This window comes from Chenopodium quinoa, unplaced genomic scaffold (genome assembly GCF_001683475.1).
Source record: "Chenopodium quinoa cultivar QQ74 unplaced genomic scaffold, ASM168347v1, whole genome shotgun sequence".
Lineage (NCBI taxonomy): Eukaryota > Viridiplantae > Streptophyta > Magnoliopsida > Caryophyllales > Amaranthaceae > Chenopodium > Chenopodium quinoa.
Window position 1 is genome coordinate 5500224 of NW_018743920.1, and position 23126 is coordinate 5523349.

The 23126-nt window shown below is 36.6% G+C and overlaps 2 protein-coding genes across 3 annotated transcripts; both read left to right on the forward strand.

Moving 5' to 3' along the window:
• Positions 1-1587: 1587 nt before the first annotated feature.
• On the forward strand, positions 1588-16020 carry LOC110688113 (nuclear transcription factor Y subunit A-3-like). 2 transcript variants are annotated; one of them, XM_021864799.1, is made up of 6 exons: positions 1588-2179; positions 4187-4492; positions 6371-6480; positions 6586-6657; positions 14651-14806; positions 15322-16020. In XM_021864799.1, the coding sequence occupies exons 2-6, from the start codon at positions 4330-4332 to the stop codon at positions 15673-15675; spliced, it is 855 nt and encodes a 284-aa protein (XP_021720491.1). In that variant the 5' UTR covers positions 1588-2179; positions 4187-4329; the 3' UTR covers positions 15676-16020. The 2 variants fall into 2 exon arrangements, with proteins under 2 accessions (XP_021720491.1, XP_021720492.1); XM_021864800.1 differs by lacking the exon at positions 1588-2179 and adding an exon at positions 2278-4035.
• Positions 16021-17184: 1164 nt separating this feature from the next.
• On the forward strand, positions 17185-22380 carry LOC110688114 (PHD finger protein ALFIN-LIKE 4-like). Its single transcript, XM_021864801.1, has 5 exons — positions 17185-17970; positions 18192-18224; positions 19738-19966; positions 20905-21046; positions 21777-22380. The coding sequence occupies exons 1-5, from the start codon at positions 17874-17876 to the stop codon at positions 22035-22037; spliced, it is 762 nt and encodes a 253-aa protein (XP_021720493.1). The 5' UTR covers positions 17185-17873; the 3' UTR covers positions 22038-22380.
• The last annotated feature ends 746 nt before the right edge of the window (positions 22381-23126 follow it).

The window sequence follows — 23126 nt, forward strand, 5'->3', positions numbered from 1 at the left end:
ATAAGCATGGAATGAAAACAAAGAGCAATACATAATCTAATACAACTTGATACTTTTAGTGACCAATTAGTGATATTAGTATTTTATATAGTACAAAATATAACAAGATTAAGAATTGATAATTATACTTCAACCAATTAATGCAAGGGACAAACACTTAATATAAAGATTAAAGAGTAAGTACCAACATTGGTGGGTAAAATAAAATGGTGATGTAAGAGGGCAACTAACGATAATGGTGTTTTCATTAAAATTTGATTAGAGAACTTATAAAATTTGTCATTTAGCACTATAAATAATTTATTTTATGTGACTTGGTCCCTTAAGTATTTTAATTATAATTTAAAAGCATCTTTTGTTAAATGACATCTTACTTTCATTTTTTGCCATGCCAAATACCTAGCTTATCGATCAAGAAAATCAACTTCCCAACAACCAATAAACATTATTTAGTGTATGATGGAGCTATAAATTTTTATTTTATGAGAGTTTGAACAATTAAATTTGGAATAGTTGTTCTCGTCAAATACAAAAAAAAAGGAATAACCATTGCATGATCGTCCTTATTAGAATTGGACATGACAGTTGACTAATTTTTAATTTTTGTTGAGTTTAAGATACTGTTATTGGCCAATAATAACCCTACCATAGCATTATACATACGAAGTATGTTATGTGTGCAATTATTGAGACAAAGGTGTGTTTGGTTGCAAAAATTTTGGACAAGAAGTCAACATATAGTAGCTTTTAAAGAGAGATTAGTTGTTTGATCATTTTAGTAAAAGTCCAACAATTTATATTATTAAATCGCAATTTGTCATCATAGATTATAATGTAAATTGCTATTTGTAATATTCATTGAATTGCTATCACGTTAAATGACATTTTTACTCTTACAGAGTTATTCTCTCTTTTCTATCTAGCGAAACCTCTAAACTACTTACCCACGTTGTCCACCCACCACCATGCCCTAGCCTTTTCTCCCTCCTCCACATCTCTTCCATCTCACAACTTGGTCTCCTCATCCAAACTAATGGTTAAAAAATGAGCAATGGTGGCAATGGGTATTTTATATTTCACTAAGGGCCTTTTTATTTCAAACAACATGAGTATAATTTAAAAATAAAATTTCATTCTCTTGCTATCCATCAAGAGCTATTTTTGTACTCCAATATGTTAAATTTTAAATTATTCGGAAAATGATACTTACAAAAAAAAATTATTTTTACTCTCACACGTATTCAAAATGTCTATCAATCATGATAATATTTATAGCCTCGTGAAAATTTTGTCCTCTACCACATTTAATATCAACCTCATTTTAACGAACACAATCCTATCATTATCACAACTAAGTCTATTGGTTGGAGTATGTGGCACGCAAGTACGAAGCAAAAAATTGATGCCCCCTATTGTTGGTCCTCCCATAACATCCTTTGAAAAAGTTCTTTAGTGTAATTTGTAACTGTTTAGGTAATAATTTGTGTCAAATTGTCAATGTCATCGTAGAGTCCTTAAAACCCATGAACTGATTAGTCTTGTCAATAACATCTGATTTGTATTTTCATTCCAACTCTCGTCACTACTTTGCCAAAAAAAAAAAAAAAAAAAAAGGAAAAAACACGAATCATACCTAGTCAAATGCATTGATATAATCAATTTGGGATTTGGCTAATACAAATATATTTGGGCAAGATCAAGTGAGATTTGGCGCATGGTTGTGATGCCATCAAACACTAAGAGGGCGGCTGACTACCCACTTTGGTACAAGTCAAGCACATCCCTTTCTTTGTCCACTCTCCTGTCTTTTGGTTTAACATAAACACAAACACTAGTATAACTCAATATTTTATTCAGAATTGTAAGTAATTTATTTAGAAATAATTCTATACAGATATACAGTTTTTGAGTATATCCTATAGTTTATATTTTGCCAATAAATTAATGTTTAGAAAAAGGAGACTATGGTGGGATGATAATGGTGAATTTCAGTATTTTATCCTTTTGAGGAGAGTTTATCTTTCTTGGCGCTTTGAAGGAGGCAAGAATCCGTCGCTTTTGGAGTTCCTTTGCCTATTATTGGCCCATTCTTTGCAGTAAAGCCCAAGATTCCCAGAAACAGATTTACTTAGAGAGAGAAAGAGTGAGAGAAAATTAGAGATATGCTCAAAAGCTAAAGGTTTTTTCTTCAACCCTCTTTTCCTCTTTTATTAATTCTCTTAATTTTATGGGTTTTGTACTATTTTTGTTTTCGATTTTTCTGGGTGTACTTTTATTGATTTATAATGTGATAAAAATATGATTTTGCTAATTTGGGTATGTATCTTAATTTGGGTTTTGAGGTTGGTAATCAAGTAATTAGTTTGCACCCAAAAAAAATCATGTATTTAGTGCTGGGTTGTTGTTAATCTTGTTATAGGATTATGTTAACCCATTGAAAGCCTCAGTTTCTGCTATAATTTTACTGTTTCTAGATTTAGTTTAGTTCTGTTAATGGTGTGTTTTGTTTTCTTTCCATTTCTGTTGATTAGAGATTTGACTTCTTGTGGTAATAAATACTTGAGTTGCTATTCTGGGTATCAAATTGCAGTCAAAATTGGATTTTGAAAGACTTGTTCTATGGGAAGTTTAGTTTGGAATTTGGCTTAAATCGTGTATATATTTCAGAGGTTTCCTGATAACCTAAGCATGAATATCTGGTGTGGCTTATGTAGTTTCACTAGACATGTCGTTGACCCTCTTTGGTTATTTATCATCATAGCTCCGAGTTGTCGGATCACGTCTTCAATTGGTTGGTATAGTTATTGTTGAACTCCATGTACATTTGCATTCACATTGATTGTATTTAATTTCGTTATTAATAAGCAATATTCATATGTCATTGATTAGTTTTCTTTTCTCTACTACTGTAATCTACTAGTCTTGTAGTGATTTATGGAAATGCGCATAAGTATTCCAATCTGTTTATTATCTATGTTAGGAATTAATAATGTAAAGGTTAAACGGCCAAATGATTTGGATGACGTAGGTCTTTGAGACTAGTTGGAAGAAGTTTAAGGATATTTGGTATGGCTGGGTCTCTTCTATATGGAGTGGATTTATTTTAACAAAGAGAATTTAAGGATCTTTCAAGTAATCTCTTTTATATCCAGCTTCTTTTACATTCCAAACCTTGTTTATCATGGAGAAAGTTTATCAAGTTGTGCACTATTCATTAAGTTGCTTATGGTTCCGGAGCACCGGAGAGGATGGGCAAGTGTGTAGATTTGAATTTTTTGATTTGAGAAAGCTTCAAACCTTCTCAAAAACTAACAGGGAGACCCCATGTGCAAATTGTGGGATTTCATCTTGGTCTAGGTATAGTAGTGCTGTATGGATGCAGAATTTAGTTTGGTTTTGCGTAAGTGTATTTTTGCATAAGTGTATTTTGTGGAAAATTTTATGGCTGGTGGTTCTTTAATTGCTTGAACTGTATGGTAACAGTAGGCATGTGTCAACACTGTCCATGATTATAATTTTCCGTCGGCTAGAACTGGACTCTAGGTGCTGCTTTATATTTATGTACTTGTAGAATGGTGGAGACGAGAAAGGGTATCAGCCTTTTAGTCATTTCAAATTGACCATAACATCACTCCTGCAAATTCAATTTAAGAGGAAATGAGAAAAAAGTGACAGAAGTAACACTGACAGTGCATGCGATAGTAAGTTAGCAACAATGGAAATTGAGATAGAGTAGATGCTGTTCTACTACTCATTACAAATTATCTGCCACTGGATGTTCTATTTCAAGTTACTACATGGGTGATCTCAGCCTGCGGGTCAGAGCAGTTGTTTTTGGGGGAGGGGAAGATCACCCATAAGATCATAATAGCTTGGGTGCTGAGTGAACATGAGGAACCTAGCTGTAGATTAACAGATCAGCTATCAGTTTCCATTTGAAATTACTTTGGCTAATCGTAGCCTGTGGGTCAGAACAGTTTTTATGAGTGTGTTGGGGGTTTGGCAATCTACACAGGATCATACTTTAAGTTGCAGGTAGACAGAGCATCTATCAGTTTGTGGTACCAATTGATTGCACCTTTGGCATAATTTTTATTTTCCTGATTTCTCAATTGTTCTAAGCTATCAAAAAGCCATAGTCTGGAGAACGTTCTCTTTTATTGACATACTGGAATATCTGTCACAGCTATCAACAAGAATATAGGTTCCAAGAAGGAAGCAGATTCAGGTGTTGCTAAATCAACTACTCATTTCGCCTTAGTTTCCAATTGTGGTGGCCATCCATTAAACTCATCCAGAATCTCCTAAATCCACTTTTCAAACTTGAAAATGGGAGTTCCTGCTCAACGCTATCAGGGTGCAAAGTTGTTAGATTTTTCATTTCAAGATCAGGATTCATGTTCAACTCAATCAACTGGTCAATCTTATACCAGCTCTGCTAGCTTTGGAGAGAATGACCTTCGTACTCAAAGCATGAGTTTTGCCCAATCAGGTAATAATTACTGCAACTGAATCCAATGCATGCTTAGATTGAGTTTGAGTGGCTTGCTCACTGATGTCCTTAACATTATGTCTCTGCTCAAGATATACTTGTTACGTGCCCTTATGGATTTGTGTACGTTAAATTGAAGTATGGTTGATAAGCTTGCTGTTGAGTAAATCTGATTATATCAATCAATCAATCAAAGCCTTAATCCCATAAGTGGGGTCGGCTACATGAACCAAAAGTGATTATTCCGTAGTCGTCCAGTAAATCTGATTATAATGAGTAGTAAAGTTTGATTTGGAAGGTTTTAAAGAAGGAATGAGAGAACATTTATTTTTTTCACTGTTGATTCTATCCATTAGTCTTAATTCCATCCTCTATAAACTTCAATTTTGTCACTATGAATACCTTTCCTTTTGCCATCTTTGCCTCTACCAACAAATCTGGACATCAATTTTTTCATTTCTTGTCCATATGACTTGCTTTTGATTAGATTATTTTTCGTGCCTGTACTTAAATCAAAGTTAAACCTTGGAGATTGCTCTAATCAAACAAGAAGATTGTTTTGGGAAAGAAGCAGAATTTGCTATTTAGGATTTTGGAGAGCTCCAATACAAACGAATTGGTTATGAACAGTGGGAGTATTTTATGGTGCTGCAGTTTTGCTTCGTAGGCTCATTGCTAATCAAGTGAAAATCAGACTGGTGAAGTTATATACATATGTATGAAGCATTGATAGCTACTGTAGTTGTATGGAATCTATTTTCCGCATTAATCTTCTTTTATGTTTGTTGAAGAATAGACCTCTCAAGTATCACCACATGTAAGTATCCCACATTGGTTGAAGAAGAGAGAGTTAATCACTTGATAAGGCTAAGGGGCTACTCCTCCTATTGCCATATGGTTTTGGGATGGAACCTCTTATGGACTTGTGAAGTGGGCTCTCTCTCTTGGTTTGCGGGTGCGGCCCAAACCCGTATTTAACATTGTTGATGATGTTGAGCCAAATTCTTTTTTTCCCAAGCAAGTCTTAAGCCGTGGTTGTATAAATGGTTAGTGAAGCCCTACTTCTGCTCAACATCGATAAAACTGAAATCAAGGAGACCACTTTATTTGTAACTATAGCCAAGTGAGCTTAATAATGAGCGAGATGTGCTTGTAAAATCATTTCATAGTATTAGCTTAGTGGTCACCAAATAACTGACACCTGAGCTCTTTACCTGTGCCTGTGAATGTGTGTAGGCAGTGTATCAATTATTAAACTAACAGGCTCACTGCTCATGCAGTCACCTTTGCGTTATCTATTAATGCTAGTTTTTGTACACCTCCATTTTGTTCAAGCACTAGTTGTACAGGATGGAGAAGAAAGCATCACTTCCAAATTGTTAGCCATTTGCTTGTTCAATGTTTTACCTTCTCGTGACTGTTCAATGTTCATAATATATTTCCCTTAATTCTAACTATGAAATCCACTTCCACTTCAATGTGTTTCTTTTTTTGCTTTCTCTTTGGTTCATATTCAATATGCTTGCTGCGGGTTGCATATTAAATACGTATTTCCCTCTTTATTAAGAAGCTATCTTTGTTTGATACGGGGTGTTTATTAAGAAATTGATTTGAACTTCCACAACTACCCTTCACTGTTAATTTTTACCTTACCACCATAACAATGTCGTATTTTCGTATACTCAATTAAAGTTATCATTTAGGGTAATTTTGGAATGTTCAAAGTTTAACTTACTGAATTTAAAACATTGGCCTATTATTTTGAGACAATGCAAAATATAGAGGTGGCCTATGGTTACCAATCTTACCATCATTATTTAATGAGAGATTTTGGATTCAAATAGTAGCTGGGATACTTATGTTTTCTTCTTCATCCAGGTTATAATACTCATGGGAAACATGAAAGCGGTGAGTATAAATTCAACTTCTCAATGGGAACTCAGGATTACACCTTACCCCCTCTGCAGACTGATTTTAACCAAGCCGTTGTAAGTGTATTATACGACTTGGTATCATCCAATTACCAACTGTGATCTATCTTAAAGATTCTTAGGGATCCATTTTTATTTATGATATTTTATATTTCATTTCAGCCTCAGTTTGCTGTCACTTTTCCTGATCAACACTACAATAGCGTAATGTCAACATATGCGCCTCAAGCTGTGGTAAGACCACTCTTTGTAGAGAATATCAGTCAACTTTATGGGAAAACTACTTTTAAAAACTATGTCAAGTGGTTCAAGAAACTAAATTCTTCACAGTCTTTAATCTCATCTATTGCTAAATTGCTGGTGATCTTAATTATTCTAGCATGAGTGCATGAATAATGCACTGGGATTTGTTGCCCATCTTCTGCCTCGCAAATGGTCTGATATAGGACTGATTGGGGCAATTATATGATGGCCTGGAGTGTATTTGGCTTAGCCGAAATACGATGACAAGTAAAGTAATTAGTGGTCCAAACCTGATATCTGTATTAGGATAGTGGATTGCATTATTGCCACTTGTTTACATCAGTATGTGTCTAATAGATTCTAGCTCTAGTTCAGTTGTGGTCCTTTCCAAACCATCTTGTCTAAGCTGAAGTCAGGTACGAATAATTTGTTGTCAATATTTTATATTTGGATATGTATTGTTAAAGTTGGCACTTAATTTCTTGTGGAATAATTGTGTTGTGCGACAGCGGAAGCAAAGGTCGTAAACAAACAAGAAAACAATAAAGAAATTCAATGCAAACAATAAGAACAACACCAAGAATTTACGTGGTTCACTATCGATGTGATAGCTACGTCCACGGGCACCGAGATCGAATGATTTCACTATAAACTGCAAAGATTACAAAGATGATTCTTGTATTTCTCAAGAACGGCTCTCACTCTGTCTCTCTTCTGACCCTAATACTGATATTAGGGAGGTTTTATATTAATCCCTAAAATAAAAGATACTTGGGCAAAAAGATAACATAAAAGATAACTTTAAATCGTAAAATCCGCGTCTCCGCATTTTTCCTTCTCCGCCCGGTCAGACCGGGCAAGGTCTGCCCGATCGGGCGCGAGAAGAAAACTCCATACGAATGCTTCAACGTATCCAACCCCCACCGCCCGGTCAGACCGGGCAAGGTCTGCCCGATCGGGCGAAGGCTCGCCCGGTCGGGCGAAGGCTCGCCCGGTCGGGCGCGAGAGCAGCTTCTTCAACGAATTTGCCAGGCACCTCTTCTTCTTCCGCCCGGTCAGACCGGGCAATGTCCGCCCGATCGGGCGGACAAAGCTACGAAGTACGAGTCACCTAATATACTTATCAACAATCTCCACCTTGACGAGAACTCGTAGTCAGCAAACGACCCCATCAAGACATAGTGAAAAAACATCTCAAGCCAAACCCGATGCAAGACTCATGCATAAGCCATACATCCCGATAAGTCTTCAACCAAGACCTATCACATACTCGTCTCCAAGTATAACAACTCATAATGCTCCACCTGCATCACAAGCCCCGGGCAAGCTCCACCTTAAGGCCAACACACCTACACCAGGAGCTCCCCAACTTCGCCCCTCAGGGCCTACTACATCACGTAGTAATCAATATTTAGCAAGTCTAAGCAATGTTTAAACTTGCTAAACGGAACAGGCTTAGTGAAGAAATCAGCCGGGTTGTCAGCAGTCCCAATCTTCTTCACCTTAATCCTCTTGTCAGTACGCAAGAAATGATACCTGACATCAATGTGCTTCGTCCGATCATGGTGTACTTGATCTTTAGCTAAGCAAATCGCACTTAGACTATCACAATACACTGTAGCAAAATCCTGTGCAATACCCAGTTCACCTACTAGGCCTTTGAGCCAAATAGACTCCTTAGCTGCAGAAGTTAGAGCCATATACTCAGCTTCAGTAGTTGACAACGTAACTGATGACTGCAATGTAGACTTCCAACTAACCACAGAACCACCCAAAGTGAACACATAACCAGTCACAGACCTCCTGGTATCCACATCAGCTGCATAATCAGAATCACTGTACCCAGTGACCAAGCATTCCTTATCATTCCCGTACACAAGACCAATATCAGCTGTCCCTCTCAGGTAGCGAAAAATCCTTTTCACCCCTTGCCAGTGTTCCCTCCCAGGTCGAGCCATAAACCTGCTTACAACACTAACAGCATGCGCAATATCCGGCCTAGTACAGACCATAGCATACATCAAACAACCAACCGCGTTTGCATATGGAACTCTAGACATATAAGACAACTCCTCCTCTGATTGAGGTGACATAGACAAAGACAACTTACAACTAACAGTAGTTGGCGTACTTATAGGCTTCGATTTTTCCATCCCAAAACGAGACAAAATCTTTTCAATGTAGCTTTTCTGAGTCAAGAAAAGCTTACCTCTAGCCCGATCCCTGTAGATCTCCATACCCAAAATCTTCCTAGCTGCACCCAAGTCTTTCATGTCAAACTCCGAGTTAAGCATCTCCTTTAATCTAGCAATATCAGATTTATTCTTTGTGGCAACCAACATGTCATCAACATATAACAAAAGATAAATCATGGAACCATTATCCAGCTTACTATGATACACACAGCAATCATATGAATTCCTGTCAAAACCTTGTGAAACCATAAAAGAATCAAACCTTTTGTACCACTGTCGGGGGGATTGCTTAAGTCCATACAATGACTTTAGCAATCTGCAGGCATAGTGTTCCTTTCCAGGAGCTTCGAATCCTTCGGGCTGCTTCATCAGAATCTCCTCCTCCAAATCGCCATGAAGGAAGGCCGTTTTAACATCCAACTGCTCCAGCTCAAGATCAAAATGTGCTACAATTGACAATAACACACGGATAGAAGTATGTCGAACCACAGGTGAGAATATCTCAACAAAGTCAACCCCTTCTACCTGACTGAACCCCTTAGCAACTAGCCTAGCCTTAAAACGTATTTGCTCAGTTTCCGACAACCCTTCTTTCTTCTTGTAAATCCATTTACAACCCACAAGCTTCCTCCCTTCCGGTACCTTTACCAGTTCCCACACTCTGTTCTTGTAAAGGGACTGCATCTCTTCACCCATTGCGGCAAGCCATTGCGCAGACTCACTACAACTAATTGCTTGTTTATATGTGGCAGGTTCAAATGACTCTACATCATCAGCTACACTCAATGCATAACCTGTCATCGCATCAACACAGCAATTTCTTCCCTCCATCTCTTCAATCAATCTAACAGGCTTCTTGATAACTCGTTTAGGCATCTCAAGAATGGTGTCAGGTTGACTAGATGACCCCTGATTAGATTGCTCCACCTCATCCCCAGAGTTAGAATGAGTAGGAGTAATCTCAGGTTCAGGAGTACCCGGCACTGGAACATCAGCATCATCATCAATATATTGTACCCGAGGTAAATCAGCAATGGTAGACTGATGTACCTCAAGTACCCCATCTGTCTGTAATAAATTGTCTACTTCCCTTCTCAAATCTGAAATCTCTGCATTTTTAATTGAATACATGGTGTTTTCATCGAAAGTAACATCCCTACTAAGAATGACCCGACCCTCCGAAGGTGAAAAAATTCTAAACCCCTTCACACCATCCCCGTACCCAACAAAACACCCCTTCTTGGCTCGTGGATCCAGCTTACCCTCAATAACATGATAATAAGCAACACAACCAAAAATCTTCAAATTCGAAAAATTAGGCAACTTACCACTCCAGATCTCAAACGGAATTTTGGAATCAATTCCAGAATGAGGACCCCTATTAATGACATAACAAGCTGTTAACACAGCTTCACTCCAGTACCTCCTCCCAAGCCCTGCATTAGAGAGCATGCATCGAACTCTCTCTAGCAGTGTCTGATTAACCCGTTCTGCTACACCGTTCTGCTGTGGTGTCTTCCTGACAGTATGATGCCGACCTATACCCTCATCTGCACAGAACTGATTAAACTCGTCTTTGCAAAACTCTAGCCCATTGTCCGTTCGTAGCTTCTTGATCTTCCTTCCTTGTCGATTTTCCACCAAAGCTTTCCATTGCTTGAAAACTTTGAAGGCCTCATCCTTTGACTTAAGCAACCTAAGCCATGTGTATCGGGACTTGTCATCAACAAATGACACAAAATAGTGGTAACCTCCCATACCTTCAACTCTAGATGGACCCCAGCAATCTGAATGGATGTAATCGAGCACTGCATCAGTAATGTGAGCACCCTTGCTGAACTTTGACCTGTGTTTCTTACCAAACACACAATGCTCACAAAATTCAAGGTTGGCAACCTTGACCCCGGATAGAAGACCCCTCTTGGACAATAGCTGCATCCCCTTCTCCCCCATATGACCAAGCCTCATGTGCCAAATCTTAGTCATCTCCTGGTGAGATACAGATGCGCAAACCGCAGAACTAGGCAGTGTAACACCCTCAAAAACATAGAGGGTGTTCCTTTTGATACCCTTAAGTACCAACTCCGAACCTCTGAAAATACACAACTCCCCATCTGAAAACACACCATTGTACCCCAATTCATCCAGGGTACCCAATGAAATCAGATTCTTTCCTAAAGCAGGAACATGCCGTACATTAGTCAAAGTTAACCTCCGCCCATCAACGGTCCTCAACCTCATGGAACCAATACCTGTGACCTTACATGGAGCATTGTTACCGACTATAACCATACCCCCATTGCGAGGTTCATATGTATCAAACCAATCTCGACGTGGACACATATGGAACGAACACCCCGAATCTAGAACCCAGTTATCAGATAAATCATCAGACCTAGCAGAACTGACTAATGCTAAATCTTCCTCTGAATTATAGCTCTCATTCGGTTTCTCTTCAACTACAGCAGCCTGGGACTTGTTTTTCCTCACCGGACAATTATTCCTAAAGTGACCCGGTTCTTTACAGTAATAACATGTTTTAGTAGTAGTTTTACTAGATCCATCCTTGCCGTTTCCAGCACCCGACCCAGCATTGTTCCCCTTGTTAAACCCCTTATTCTTTTTAGACTTTCCGGACTTAACAAATAACCCACTACCATTATCCCCATTATCACTCGTAGCTTTCATTCTGAGTTCCCTAGTATGAAGTGCTGCCTTCACTTCTTCTAAGGTTATAGAATCCTTACCAACAACAAAAGACTCTACAAAATTCTCAAAGCTAGACGGTAGAGATACAAGTAAAATCAACGCAGCATCCTCATCATCAATTTTAACATCTAAATTACGTAAATCAAGCAAAATAGAGTTAAGTTTTTCTAGATGTTCCCGTAAGGAAGTACCTGACTGCATCCGGAGGCTAAACAACCGCTGTTTCAGTAATAATTTGTTGGTCAACGACTTAGTCATATACAATGACTCCAGCTTCAGCCACAATCCAGCCGCCGTTTCCTGATCAGCCACCTCCGTGATGATTTGATCATCAAGACTAAGTAATATGGTAGAGTGTGCCTTCTCTTCCATAACTTCTAACTGCGAGTCAGTCGGTCCGTCTCCTGACTCCGAAGTAGTACTCTTTGGAGCCAACGGACGCCATATCTGCTGTTGTTTTAACAGAGCCTTCATCTTAATTTGCCATAGCCCGAAACTATTTTTCCCGGTAAACTTCTCAATTCTTATTGTTGAATCTCCTGCCATTGTTATCTTCAAGAAACTCTCCAAGGATTGAACCTGAGCTCTTGATACCAATTGTTGTGCGACAGCGGAAGCAAAGGTCGTAAACAAACAAGAAAACAATAAAGAAATTCAATGCAAACAATAAGAACAACACCAAGAATTTACGTGGTTCACTATCGATGTGATAGCTACGTCCACGGGCACCGAGATCGAATGATTTCACTATAAACTGCAAAGATTACAAAGATGATTCTTGTATTTCTCAAGAACGGCTCTCACTCTGTCTCTCTTCCCCCTAATACTGATTTTAGGGAGGTTTTATATTAATCCCTAATTAAAAGATACTTGGGCAAAAAGATAATAAAATAAGATAACCTAAAACCGCAAAATCCGCGTTCCGTATTTTTCCTTCTCCGCCCGGTCAGACCGGGCAAGGTCTGCCCGATCGGGCGCGAGAAGAAAACTCCATACGAATGCTTCAACGTATCCAACCCCCACCGCCCGGTCAGACCGGGCAAGGTCTGCCCGATCGGGCGAAGGCTCGCCCGGTCGGGCGAAGGCTCGCCCGGTCGGGCGCGAGAGCAGCTTCTTCAACGAATTTGCCAGGCACCTCTTCTTCTTCCGCCCGGTCAGACCGGGCAATGTCCGCCCGATCGGGCGGACAAAGCTACGAAGTACGAGTCACCTAATATACTTATCAACAAATTGGTTGTAGTAGAAAATATTATAATCACTTGTTGCCTATTATAGTGGTGAAAGGCCTTGGAATAATTTCTGGATCTTTACAAAATTACTAAAAAACGTTAGATTGACAAATCTAATTGCGGTATAAAAATCTGAAAAAGTTGCTATAAGTTAGCAGTGATCCTAAGATGCGATTCGGCAAATATATGTACAGGTCTAGGTCTTTCGTTTTCAACCTTTTATTCCCATTCATTTTTTGAACCCCTCTTTTTTGGGATGGCAAACAGATCCTCTTGGGTTGGGTTTGTATTTGTGCTTAAAAATTATAATAGTGGGTTGAGTGTTCTTTAACCGGATCCAAGTCCATGTATTAATCGGGTTGAAAATGTCCATTCAAACTTCCTAAACATTATAGGGGTTACTAAAATTTGACCCATCTCCCATGTTTAAATATGTTGCATTATAATAGCACATTTTTTTGGTCAGGATTGGCCATAGGTCAAATCTGAATAGGATTTATTGACGTTTATCCTGATTCAAATTTTTTAAAATTGGATTCCGAATGTAATTTTCGTAATCAAATTCGAGTTTTTCCTTCAGATCGGGTTGTACTTGAATCAGATCCGGACTATAACACCAATTAAGATAACATATAGTACTAGTTCTAGGTTAGAATATGCTTACTCTAATTTAGTGATACAAACTTTATTATCCTATTGTGAAAATTTTAAACCTATTATATGCTTAGTTAGCAGTAATAGTTGGATTGGATTGGATCGGATTGAATTTTATGTAATATCTTCCAACATCTATTGGATTCTGTTTGGTTTTTCATATTCTTGGATTCAGATTGCATTTCTCTCTATGGATTGTGTCAGTAATCGGATGTTGCCATCCCCTTGTTTGGATTTCATATAATTTGCTACATACTTTGTATATAGATTTTCACATATAAATTTTAAAAGGTTTAAAATGTCATTAATGGTTTGAACAGTTTAAGAAGTCATTTTAGGCTGTAAATTTGAACCTTCAAGTATTTTATTAAATGGGTCGAAAATCTCAACCCAAACATGTCTTTTTTATGTTCTCTTCGGGGTGAGTTTGGTTTGGTATCTGAGCTGCTAACTTGTATTGGGTTAACTTCTGCCAAGTCCGAGTTGAATCTTTTGTGTCTAATTAACGATTATTGTTATTGTTATTGTTATTATTTTATTGAATAGTATACGAATGTCATTTTTGTTGGTATATATGCTTCTTTCTTTCCAATTTATTGATTGTCCTTTGCTGCAAGATTAATATAAGTGGCATGCATGGTGATCTACTTAGGTGCCCAAGGACATTTGTTCTGTACTATCACCTCTTTTTATATCATTAACTTTGCATCACTTTCCTTTAAAAAAAAAAAAAAAAAAAAAAAAAAAAAAAAAAAAAAAAAAAAAACCCTATTCTATCTTCATATTTTACCGGCTATGATTATTTAAAAAAAAAAAAAATGCTCGGTGTCATGTTTATATTAAAGTTATTATTAAAAATATAGAACTTTGGTGGCATTACTGTTAGTTGTTCACTATTTTTAGTAGGTGTGGAACACCCAAGTTGCTGAAAGATTTGATACTATGTTATCTAATTACTATCTTTAGTAGGCTAGAATTTCCAAGTTGCTCAAATATATGGTATTTTATTTCCTCGTGGTTTCCACGCTGTAGATTCTACGACTAATGATTTCTTAATTAATGCCCTAATTGGTCATCCAACCAGCATATTTATTTAAAGCACTGTGTTTAATGCTTCACCATAAAAGATCTTTCCTCTATCCTGTCATGAGGTGGTACTTACCAGTGAATCATTTTGGGTTACTCTCCTTTACCCAGATGGTGGGAATCATGCCTGCTCGAGTTCCTCTCCCTCTCGATTTTTCAGCAAGTGATCCCATCTATGTCAATGCGAAGCAGTATCATGGTATCTTAAGGAGGAGACAGCATCGTGCTAAGCTTGAGGCTCAGAACAAACTTGCCAAAAACCGAAAGGTACTGAACTTGCCTATATATACTGCAAAAACATGCTAGAACGAGGATATTTTATACGACATATTGACATGTAATATATAGGTCCTTTTGTGAACCCTCTTCTTGGTGATATTATCTCTCCAAGGGCTTTTAACTGCTTTAAACAATCCTGGGCCTCTCTGCTCTTAAACATGTTAGGATCATAGCCTTGCTGTACTGCTGCTCACTAGTATTGTACATACTACAACCCACCTTGGAGGCTTCATGCCGTGCAGTGCCTTGAACAGGCTCGTCTCAGGCTGTGGGAATTGATAATTACACATAGCACTCTATTCAAATAATTACCTCATCTAAAAGTTTTTGCTACCTCTTAATAATGTATTTTGTCAAATTTTGACTGAGCCTTTTGGTGCAACACTACTATTTTTTTTTATAATCTTGGTGCTAATTAATACTAATACAGTCTAATGATTTACTTGTGGTGTTAAGGGTGCCTTGCTACTGTCAAAAGCCTAATAGTCTGCTGATATTTGCAGCCATATCTTCATGAATCCCGACACCAACATGCATTGAAGCGGACCCGGGGATCTGGTGGGCGTTTTCTTAACATGAAAAAGCTCCAAGAATCCAACACTTCTGCTCAAAATACCAAGGACCATAATAAGGTTTCAGGCGCAATTTCACTACATTTGGCTGGAAAGGCTTCAGGAGCTGAAGTTCGCCAGCAAGAAAACCATAGAGAAGGCACCTCCACAACATCTTGTTCTGATGTCACTAGTACCTCTAACAGTGATGATATCTACCATCCACTGGAATTTAGGTTCTCTAACTACTCATCAGGCTATGGGGAAGCTGTGCTAGGTGGTGGTAGCGCGGAGAACTATATTTGAGGGGGTGAAAAACAGCATCCCGATCAACACTCTGGTTGAGAAATCACCCGGAAGAGATTTTGGTTGTTGATCATCATTCCTTAAAAGGGAAGTCATCCTTGGCTCAGTTACTTTCTGCTTTGTATTAAGTTTTTTTATAAGCTGTCTAATTTTCGAAGTGTAGAGATTTAGTTCTTTCTAATTACTTTCTGAATGATGTGACAAATAAACTTGGTTGGAAGAAAGCGGATTAGTGTGGTGATTTGTAATTATTGGATAACATTATTATCATTTGTGTAAAATTACACTTTGATTAATGTCAAGCTGCCTGTTGGACATAAAGCTGGCTCTCCTTTATTTTATTTCTATTGTGAGTATGTTGGTTCATAATTTCACTAATTTGGTCATTTATTTTCTTTTTAGGATTTTATCCTTAATACTCTGTTTTACACAATGTAAGTCACTGAAAATATTCAATTTTCATGGAGTATAAGGTATAACATCTTGTTTCTTAATTGTAACCTACTTACTTTTTTGTAAGCATTGTCACCCCTCCTAGTACCTAAGTTTATACGAATTAAGTAACACAAAATAAGCACTTTTTTTTTCCCCATTTTATCCAATTTACTTTTTAGTTACTAATTCTAGAAGTTATGTCAATTGACTTCGGATTAACATACAAAGATTGCGACACAGTATATACTAGCTCTAAGCTTAGAGCCAATCACTAAAATCCTAATTACAATTGGGATTAAAAAAAAATAAGATCAGAAAATAATTAACTAGTTTCCTAAAATTGCCAAAAATAAATAAATAGAAAACATATAAAGTTTCAAACTCAAGGATTATTAGCAAGACATTGAGTCACCGAGCGTAGCTTGTAAAAAAAGCCATTTTTTTCAATATGATCTTTATCTCTCACAAGTCAACTTTGTTTCAGGTTAGTAGGCAAAACCCCTTAGCAACAAAGGGCAATATATTTTTCATTAAATTTATACTCTATCGTTAATCATATCACGGAGTATTAAATAATTTCATGTATTTAACACATAGTATGGATGTGTATTATAGAAATAACAAATACTCGTAGTTGTATATGTTAATATATTATGGTATGAGTCCGGAGTTATAGTCTTATGGAAATCAATGGATATAAACTTAAAACTATCGTCCTTTGTACGAAGAAAATGACTATTCAAGTCTAAAGTGTGAAATGCTACTATCTTTGCCTGCTTGGGCCTTGGACCATGGACATAAAGTCCTAAGTAACTAGTGTCTAAGTTCGATTGTTTACACAAGTCAAAGGAATTATACCATAAATAACTGAACCAAATTTACATTTATTGAAGTTCCAACCATCACATCTCTATCGACTCTATGAATAGGAATATAGGATTCATAGGAAGGGTAAATCAGTTGCATTGGTTGCTTTTCATCTTTTTTTTTTTTTTTTTTTTTTTTTGGTGCAATCCTTTCCAGTATCAATGTATTTGGGATTAATTTTCGAAAAATGCTAGACATGGATTACATATAACGGTATAAGGAGTTAAAAATGGAAAAACAAATGAAACTATAATATATTTACATCAATTTACGCTTAATTTTATCATTTATTCCTAAATTAATGTCAAATTAGAAAATATATTAAAGGCTTAATTTTAGCCTAAAAGCTACATATATTTATATATCAACCCTTAATTTTTTAGTTAGAGTTTCACAATACTATTTTAAAGATAAATCTTTTGCCCATACCTTGTTCATAAGAGTTTTAAAAATTCTCTTTTTCATCCCTCTGTTAAAATGTGAGTAAAAAATAAGCCAAACAAGCAACCTAGTGTCTGAAGCCTAATTTATCTAACACGACCTCAAAAACTAAAAGTTATTCCCTACCAAATTAAAAAAAAATAAAAAAAAAATAAAAAAAAAACTTAAGATTGACAAAAATTATCCAAATTAGTAAAACTTGAAAAAAATTACCAAAAAAAGTGGTGAGTGACTAGTCTCGGACTCGTCGCCCACATATCCAATATAGTTAGCCCTCATTCTCAAACTCCCCCCATTTTTATTATTTTTATTACTCCCCCATTTTTTCTTTTTATATTATTTCAAATTTCTCTCTCCTTCTTCTTCAACCTCCTGACATTTCTCAATTTTCTCCATTTTTATTTCCCAGAAATTCTCTGTATTTTTTTTAATTTCTCTAAAAATTCTCTATAACAATGGATATTGGAGCGCAGTACAACCCCCGAACTGTTGAAGAAGTTTTTAGGGATTTTAAGGGTCGTCGTGCTGGTTTGATTAAGGCTCTCACTACTGGTTTGTCGTTTTTTCAAATTTTTTTTTTCTGGGTTTTTGGTTTCTGGTGTCCAATGTTGTGCGAAATTCCCGGGAAAAATTTACTGGGTTGAAATTTTTTTGAATTACGACTATTATTTTTTGAATTTACTATAATGGTATAAATTATGCTTTTTTTTTATTATTATTTTTTCTGATATTATTTCTGTTAATTCTTCCTTTTTGTTTTTATTTTCTGCCAGACGTTGAGGATTTCTACCAACAGTGTGACCCAGGTTAGGGTTTTTCTCTCTCTAAGTTATTTTATTTTATTTTAATATTTCTTTGAGGTTAGTGTGTTTGGGCTGAAATGAAAGTTGCGAATTTGATTTTGATGAACTCGTTTGGGTTTCATTGAATTGTTTTGCTTTGATGTGATTGATGATTGTCTGTTCATTTATGCATAATTGAGTTATTGTTAACTTTTCTTTGTACTATTTGCACTATTTTAATTGCTCTTTTTTTGAGTTTGTGCTTGTGTGCAATGGTTGATGTTGGAAATTTTTTGTAAATGTTCGCAAAAAAGAAGAAAAAAAATTGGGGAGGTAAATCAAAGAAACAGGGTAATTCTCTTGACTGTTTTGCGCGGGGTTTGAATCGTGTTATGAGTTTTTGATTTTGTGACTCTGGGAATATGGAATGTTTTTGTTTATACGAGTCCCGTGGTGTTTTTGGATACATGCAAAGCTATGAAATTGGGAAACTATTGTCGTGTATTCGTGTCTTTCGTTTTAGCGGTTGAATCGAAATACAGTTGCTGTGTCTTGTAGTATACAATATGAGTATGAGTTACGGAGTAATATTTGTAGATGTTGAGGTTAGTCTGGTGATAAATTGTACACTCCGTCACTCATATTGCTTCGTGAGTAGTTAATTATGCTCCAAAGGATTATTCTTCCGCTTGTTTACGAAAATGCCCCTGTAGAATCAGTGATTTTGTTTTCTATTTGGAGCTGTCAATGTTTGGTGTAGCTTGCCTGCATTTATTTTTTGTCACTTATCATCTAAACAATAGTTTGTGTGTCTGTACTAATGTGTGCACTCACGTTGGATACTTTCCGTAATTCTTGTGGTTTGTTATTAAGTGAGCGATTTTACTGGTTGCTTTGCTGTGCAATTTGATTGTATTATATTTTGTTCCCATGTCTTGTGCCATGGTGAATCAGATAAAAGACTTTGACTCAGTAGACTTAGCGGGTTTTAAAATTAAAACCGCTACATATGATTTTAGAAAAAGGGTTTGATGAGGTGTTTGTGTAAGTGAGTGCACTAAGCTTATTATCATTTTTGGATTGCAGTCTTTGTAAAACTATGTTGATATTTTTTGCTTATATATGCAACACTTTATTTTGAAGACTTACTGAAATAGTGAAATGAATGTCATTTACTGAAGGAGTATTGTTTTTGAGCTCTTTCACTAATGTACATGAGTATTGGGGTTCTTTGTTTTGGGAACCTCTCTTGTGAGTTTATTATGTTTTTTGAAAATTCATTGGTCAATTATGAAATCATATTAAGTTATGGAAATATGCATGGTGCATGATTCGTGCAACTATTTATTTATTCAGCTGTACTACATTTTAGGTTACTATCTATGGCAATTTTGCATACTCTAATAACCTCTCCGTGTTCTGAATTATACTAACCTGCTATAACATTTACTGGCTAGTTCACACTGTATTCTACGTGTGTTCCTTTACCATCCTTCTAAATTGAGTTACTATCTAAATTATTTATGCTGCTCTACAGAGAAAGAAAACCTCTGCTTGTACGGATTCCCCAGTGAGCAGTGGGAAGTCAATCTTCCTGCTGAGGAGGTACCTCCTGAGCTTCCTGAGCCTGCTTTGGGCATTAATTTTGCAAGGGATGGGATGCAGGAGAAGGATTGGCTAGCTTTGGTTGCTGTTCACAGTGATGCCTGGTTGCTTTCTGTTGCATTCTACTTTGGAGCTAGGTTTGGGTTTGATAAAGCTGAAAGGTATTACATATAACCCTTTTTCTATTTTGAATCTGAAATTGTGCAATCAGACACATCACCTCACCCCCCCCCCCCACCCCCACCTCCTCCCTCTCTTTTGGTATAATTACACTTAATTTAGACTTCTACGAAATTGTAGCATTTGCATGACCATGTGTAGTGCCTCGGTAAACATGTGTTGTGCATGACATTGACATGTTAGGTATAGAGTTTGTGGTATGGTCATTGCTTTTAGTATTTTGTAATATGAGTAGTTTATTGCTTGATATTGGAGCCATTAGTTGGTGTTGGTAGCTCTTCTTTTTTGTACCAGTACCCAGTGAACTCTGATGCTCTCATTTTTGTTCTTAAATTTTCTTGAAGGTAGTTCAGCTGAGTGGTATGTGGCTTTTTGGATATTAAATTGGAAGTGTGCAGTGATCGATGTATTGAGACACAAATAGTTACAAAATTGGTTTTTCTTGATAGATGGAGTACACATGCTGTTCAAAGTTTTGCTAGCTGTCTAATAGCAGCTATACGGGCTGGTTTTTCGTTTCCCTCGTCAAATTATGCTTTGTTGCTTTCAGATGTCTTGAGCATACTTACATCATGGAGTTTGCACTAATATTTTCATCTCAATGAAATGAGGAGGCCAATGAATTCCTTTCAACTATACTTAGAGGGAATGATGAGCTGTTACTAATATTTGGTTACTGCTATTGAAGCAATACAGTCCATTGGCAAATATGGCTATTTCATAATGTCATATACTTTCGTATATAGCATCAAGGAAGTAGCATCTATGGTTTTTCATTTGCTAGGTTCTTCATTTGATTAATTATCTTGCCAGTGTTTGTGTCTTTTTTTTTTCTTACTTGATGATGAAAGGGAATGTGGGGGTTGATCTTATTGCATTTTTGTATTTTGTTGAATATCAGTTGACTTGTGTGATGTAGGAAGCGGCTGTTTCATATGGTCAATGAACTCCCTACTATATTTGAGGTTGTGACCGGCTCTGCTAAGAAACAAGTGAAAGAGAGATCTTCGACTCCTAATCACAGCAACAACAAGCCAAAGTCAAACTCTAACTCCAAATCGGTAATGATCCTTTTATTTCTGTTTGTACGTTGATGTTTTCTTAATTGGGCACTCTTTCTTGCCCCGTGTGTTGGTAACTAGGCTAAGGTATGTCATTTAAATTACTGCAGACCACATAATGACATCTTTGTAGTTCTTCCTATCTGATTTGTTTTGCAATGAACTTGTGATAGTATTTGTTCAACGCTGCAAATATTACATATTAGTAGATACGGAGTCTGTGTAGTGGTATTGTTGGTGTGATTGATGGGTTGGTCGAATTGGATTTTATCTTTGGTATTGCAGTTTGCTGCTCCTTTTTATTTTTTCATACAACTGCATGAATTGAAACAAGGATTATGGGTGCTGAGTTGTCAGCCACATAAAATGATGGGTACTGGGTTGCTCTTTTTATTTATTTATTTATATATTTATTTTGTGAAAGCAGCCTGCAGTCATAGTTCATACAAATATATATGTTTGATGTATACGAGTAATAAGGTGGGTTCGTCTTTCTCTGTTTCCTGTTTGATGCATACTTGTGTATGGGGAATGACTAGATTCAATTAGGCAGCGGGATGTCTTTTCTTGGACACCAAACTTGCTTTATTTTTGTTGAAGGAGAGAACATTTTTCTTCTGATATATCAGCTTATTTATTTAATGTAGCAGCAGTTTCTTTTCTACTTCAAAGTATTTTATCTTTGCTAGTAATTTAAAAGGGAGCTTAAAATTCAAACCATGGATTGCAGGGCAACAAGTACTCAAAGGTTACTCCACAGAAGGTGGAGGAAGAGGAGGAAGGCTTAGAAGATGATCAGGATGAGGATGAGCATGGGGATACTCTATGCGGGGCATGTGCGGAAAGCTATGCATCAGATGAGTTCTGGATTTGCTGTGACATATGCGAAACGTGGTTCCACGGAAAGTGTGTGAAGATCACTCCCGCCAGAGCTGAGCACATCAAGCAATACAAATGCCCTTCTTGCAGTAACAAGAGAGCTCGACCGTGAATACATGAAACCCACATTGTTGCCTGACATGGGGTACCAAGTTAACCTTCGCTCCTGTCCATTAGTTATGTATGCTCTTATCGGCTACAACTTGTGCATGTCTCTAGAACTTCTCTTAGGATCTAGGATCTTTGGTAGTGGACCTGAAAACTTCTTAAGCCTGTAGATTATACCTCATTGAGGTCTATAAATTTTCTATTATTATAATTATTGTCTGCAAACATAATTAGTTCTAGAGTACTTAATATTGCAGACAGGTATGTAATTTTTCAAGTAGATTGCATCAACGTACTCGGATTTTTCAAAGAAAATGATGGAAATTATTGCGTTTGTGTTACTTTCAGATACAGCTTTTCTATATTGATGGCGATCCTCAGTTCTTATTTACATGATAGAAGGCACAATTTATCCCATATCACCTTCAACAATTTGTGAATTGAGTCGTATAACTATATGAAATGAAGAGAGTATATTTTAATAGAGAACATGGGCTGTCTCTTTATGTTAAGTAGGTCTGTAAATTTGGCGAATCTTTATCGTTAACTATTAAGGTTGGTGAAACAATTCTCGATATGAATACTTATTGGTAAGTGGGTCTGAATTTTTTTTATGAAAAGTTGACAATAAGAACAACTTTCCTGCATTTGCACGACCTGAAAAGAGATTAATCAATTAAGCTTTGACAATGGCCGTAGACTCTTTAGATCTAACTATTACTTTGGATTACTTGCAATCCTCTTGTGAATTTGAGAAATTAGGCCAGTTTCTCCTTAAGGAATTTTTTGGAACGGAGGGTGTACAATCTTACTAATTCAAATAAATTTTATTGACGGAAATCGTTTTAACAGATAAAAACTGGTTTTTGCTAATAAAATTTGGTTTCCATCATACTACATTACTACCATAATACTATGTAATTACTATTTTTTTTAATAAAAAAATGAGATATTGTTGGTCAAGGCTGATTCGTGATGATCAATACTGATTGAACTACAAATTAAAACTGAGTTTTCTCTTAAAAATATTTTTTATGTCAAAAGAATTTGATTATGGTTGTTATGCTTTCTCAACAGACATAATAGAGCTAAA

Coding starts and splice junctions, on each gene's coding strand:
- LOC110688113 (XM_021864799.1), top strand. CDS start 4,330: ATGGGAGTTCCTGCTCAACGCTATCAGGGTGCAAAGTTGTTAGATTTT. Junction 6,481..6,585: donor CTGATTTTAACCAAGCCGTT/GTAAGTGTATTA, acceptor ATTTCATTTCAG/CCTCAGTTTGCTGTCACTTT. Junction 14,807..15,321: donor AACTTGCCAAAAACCGAAAG/GTACTGAACTTG, acceptor TGATATTTGCAG/CCATATCTTCATGAATCCCG.
- LOC110688114 (XM_021864801.1), top strand. CDS start 17,874: ATGGATATTGGAGCGCAGTACAACCCCCGAACTGTTGAAGAAGTTTTT. Junction 17,971..18,191: donor GATTAAGGCTCTCACTACTG/GTTTGTCGTTTT, acceptor ATTTTCTGCCAG/ACGTTGAGGATTTCTACCAA. Junction 18,225..19,737: donor CTACCAACAGTGTGACCCAG/GTTAGGGTTTTT, acceptor GCTGCTCTACAG/AGAAAGAAAACCTCTGCTTG.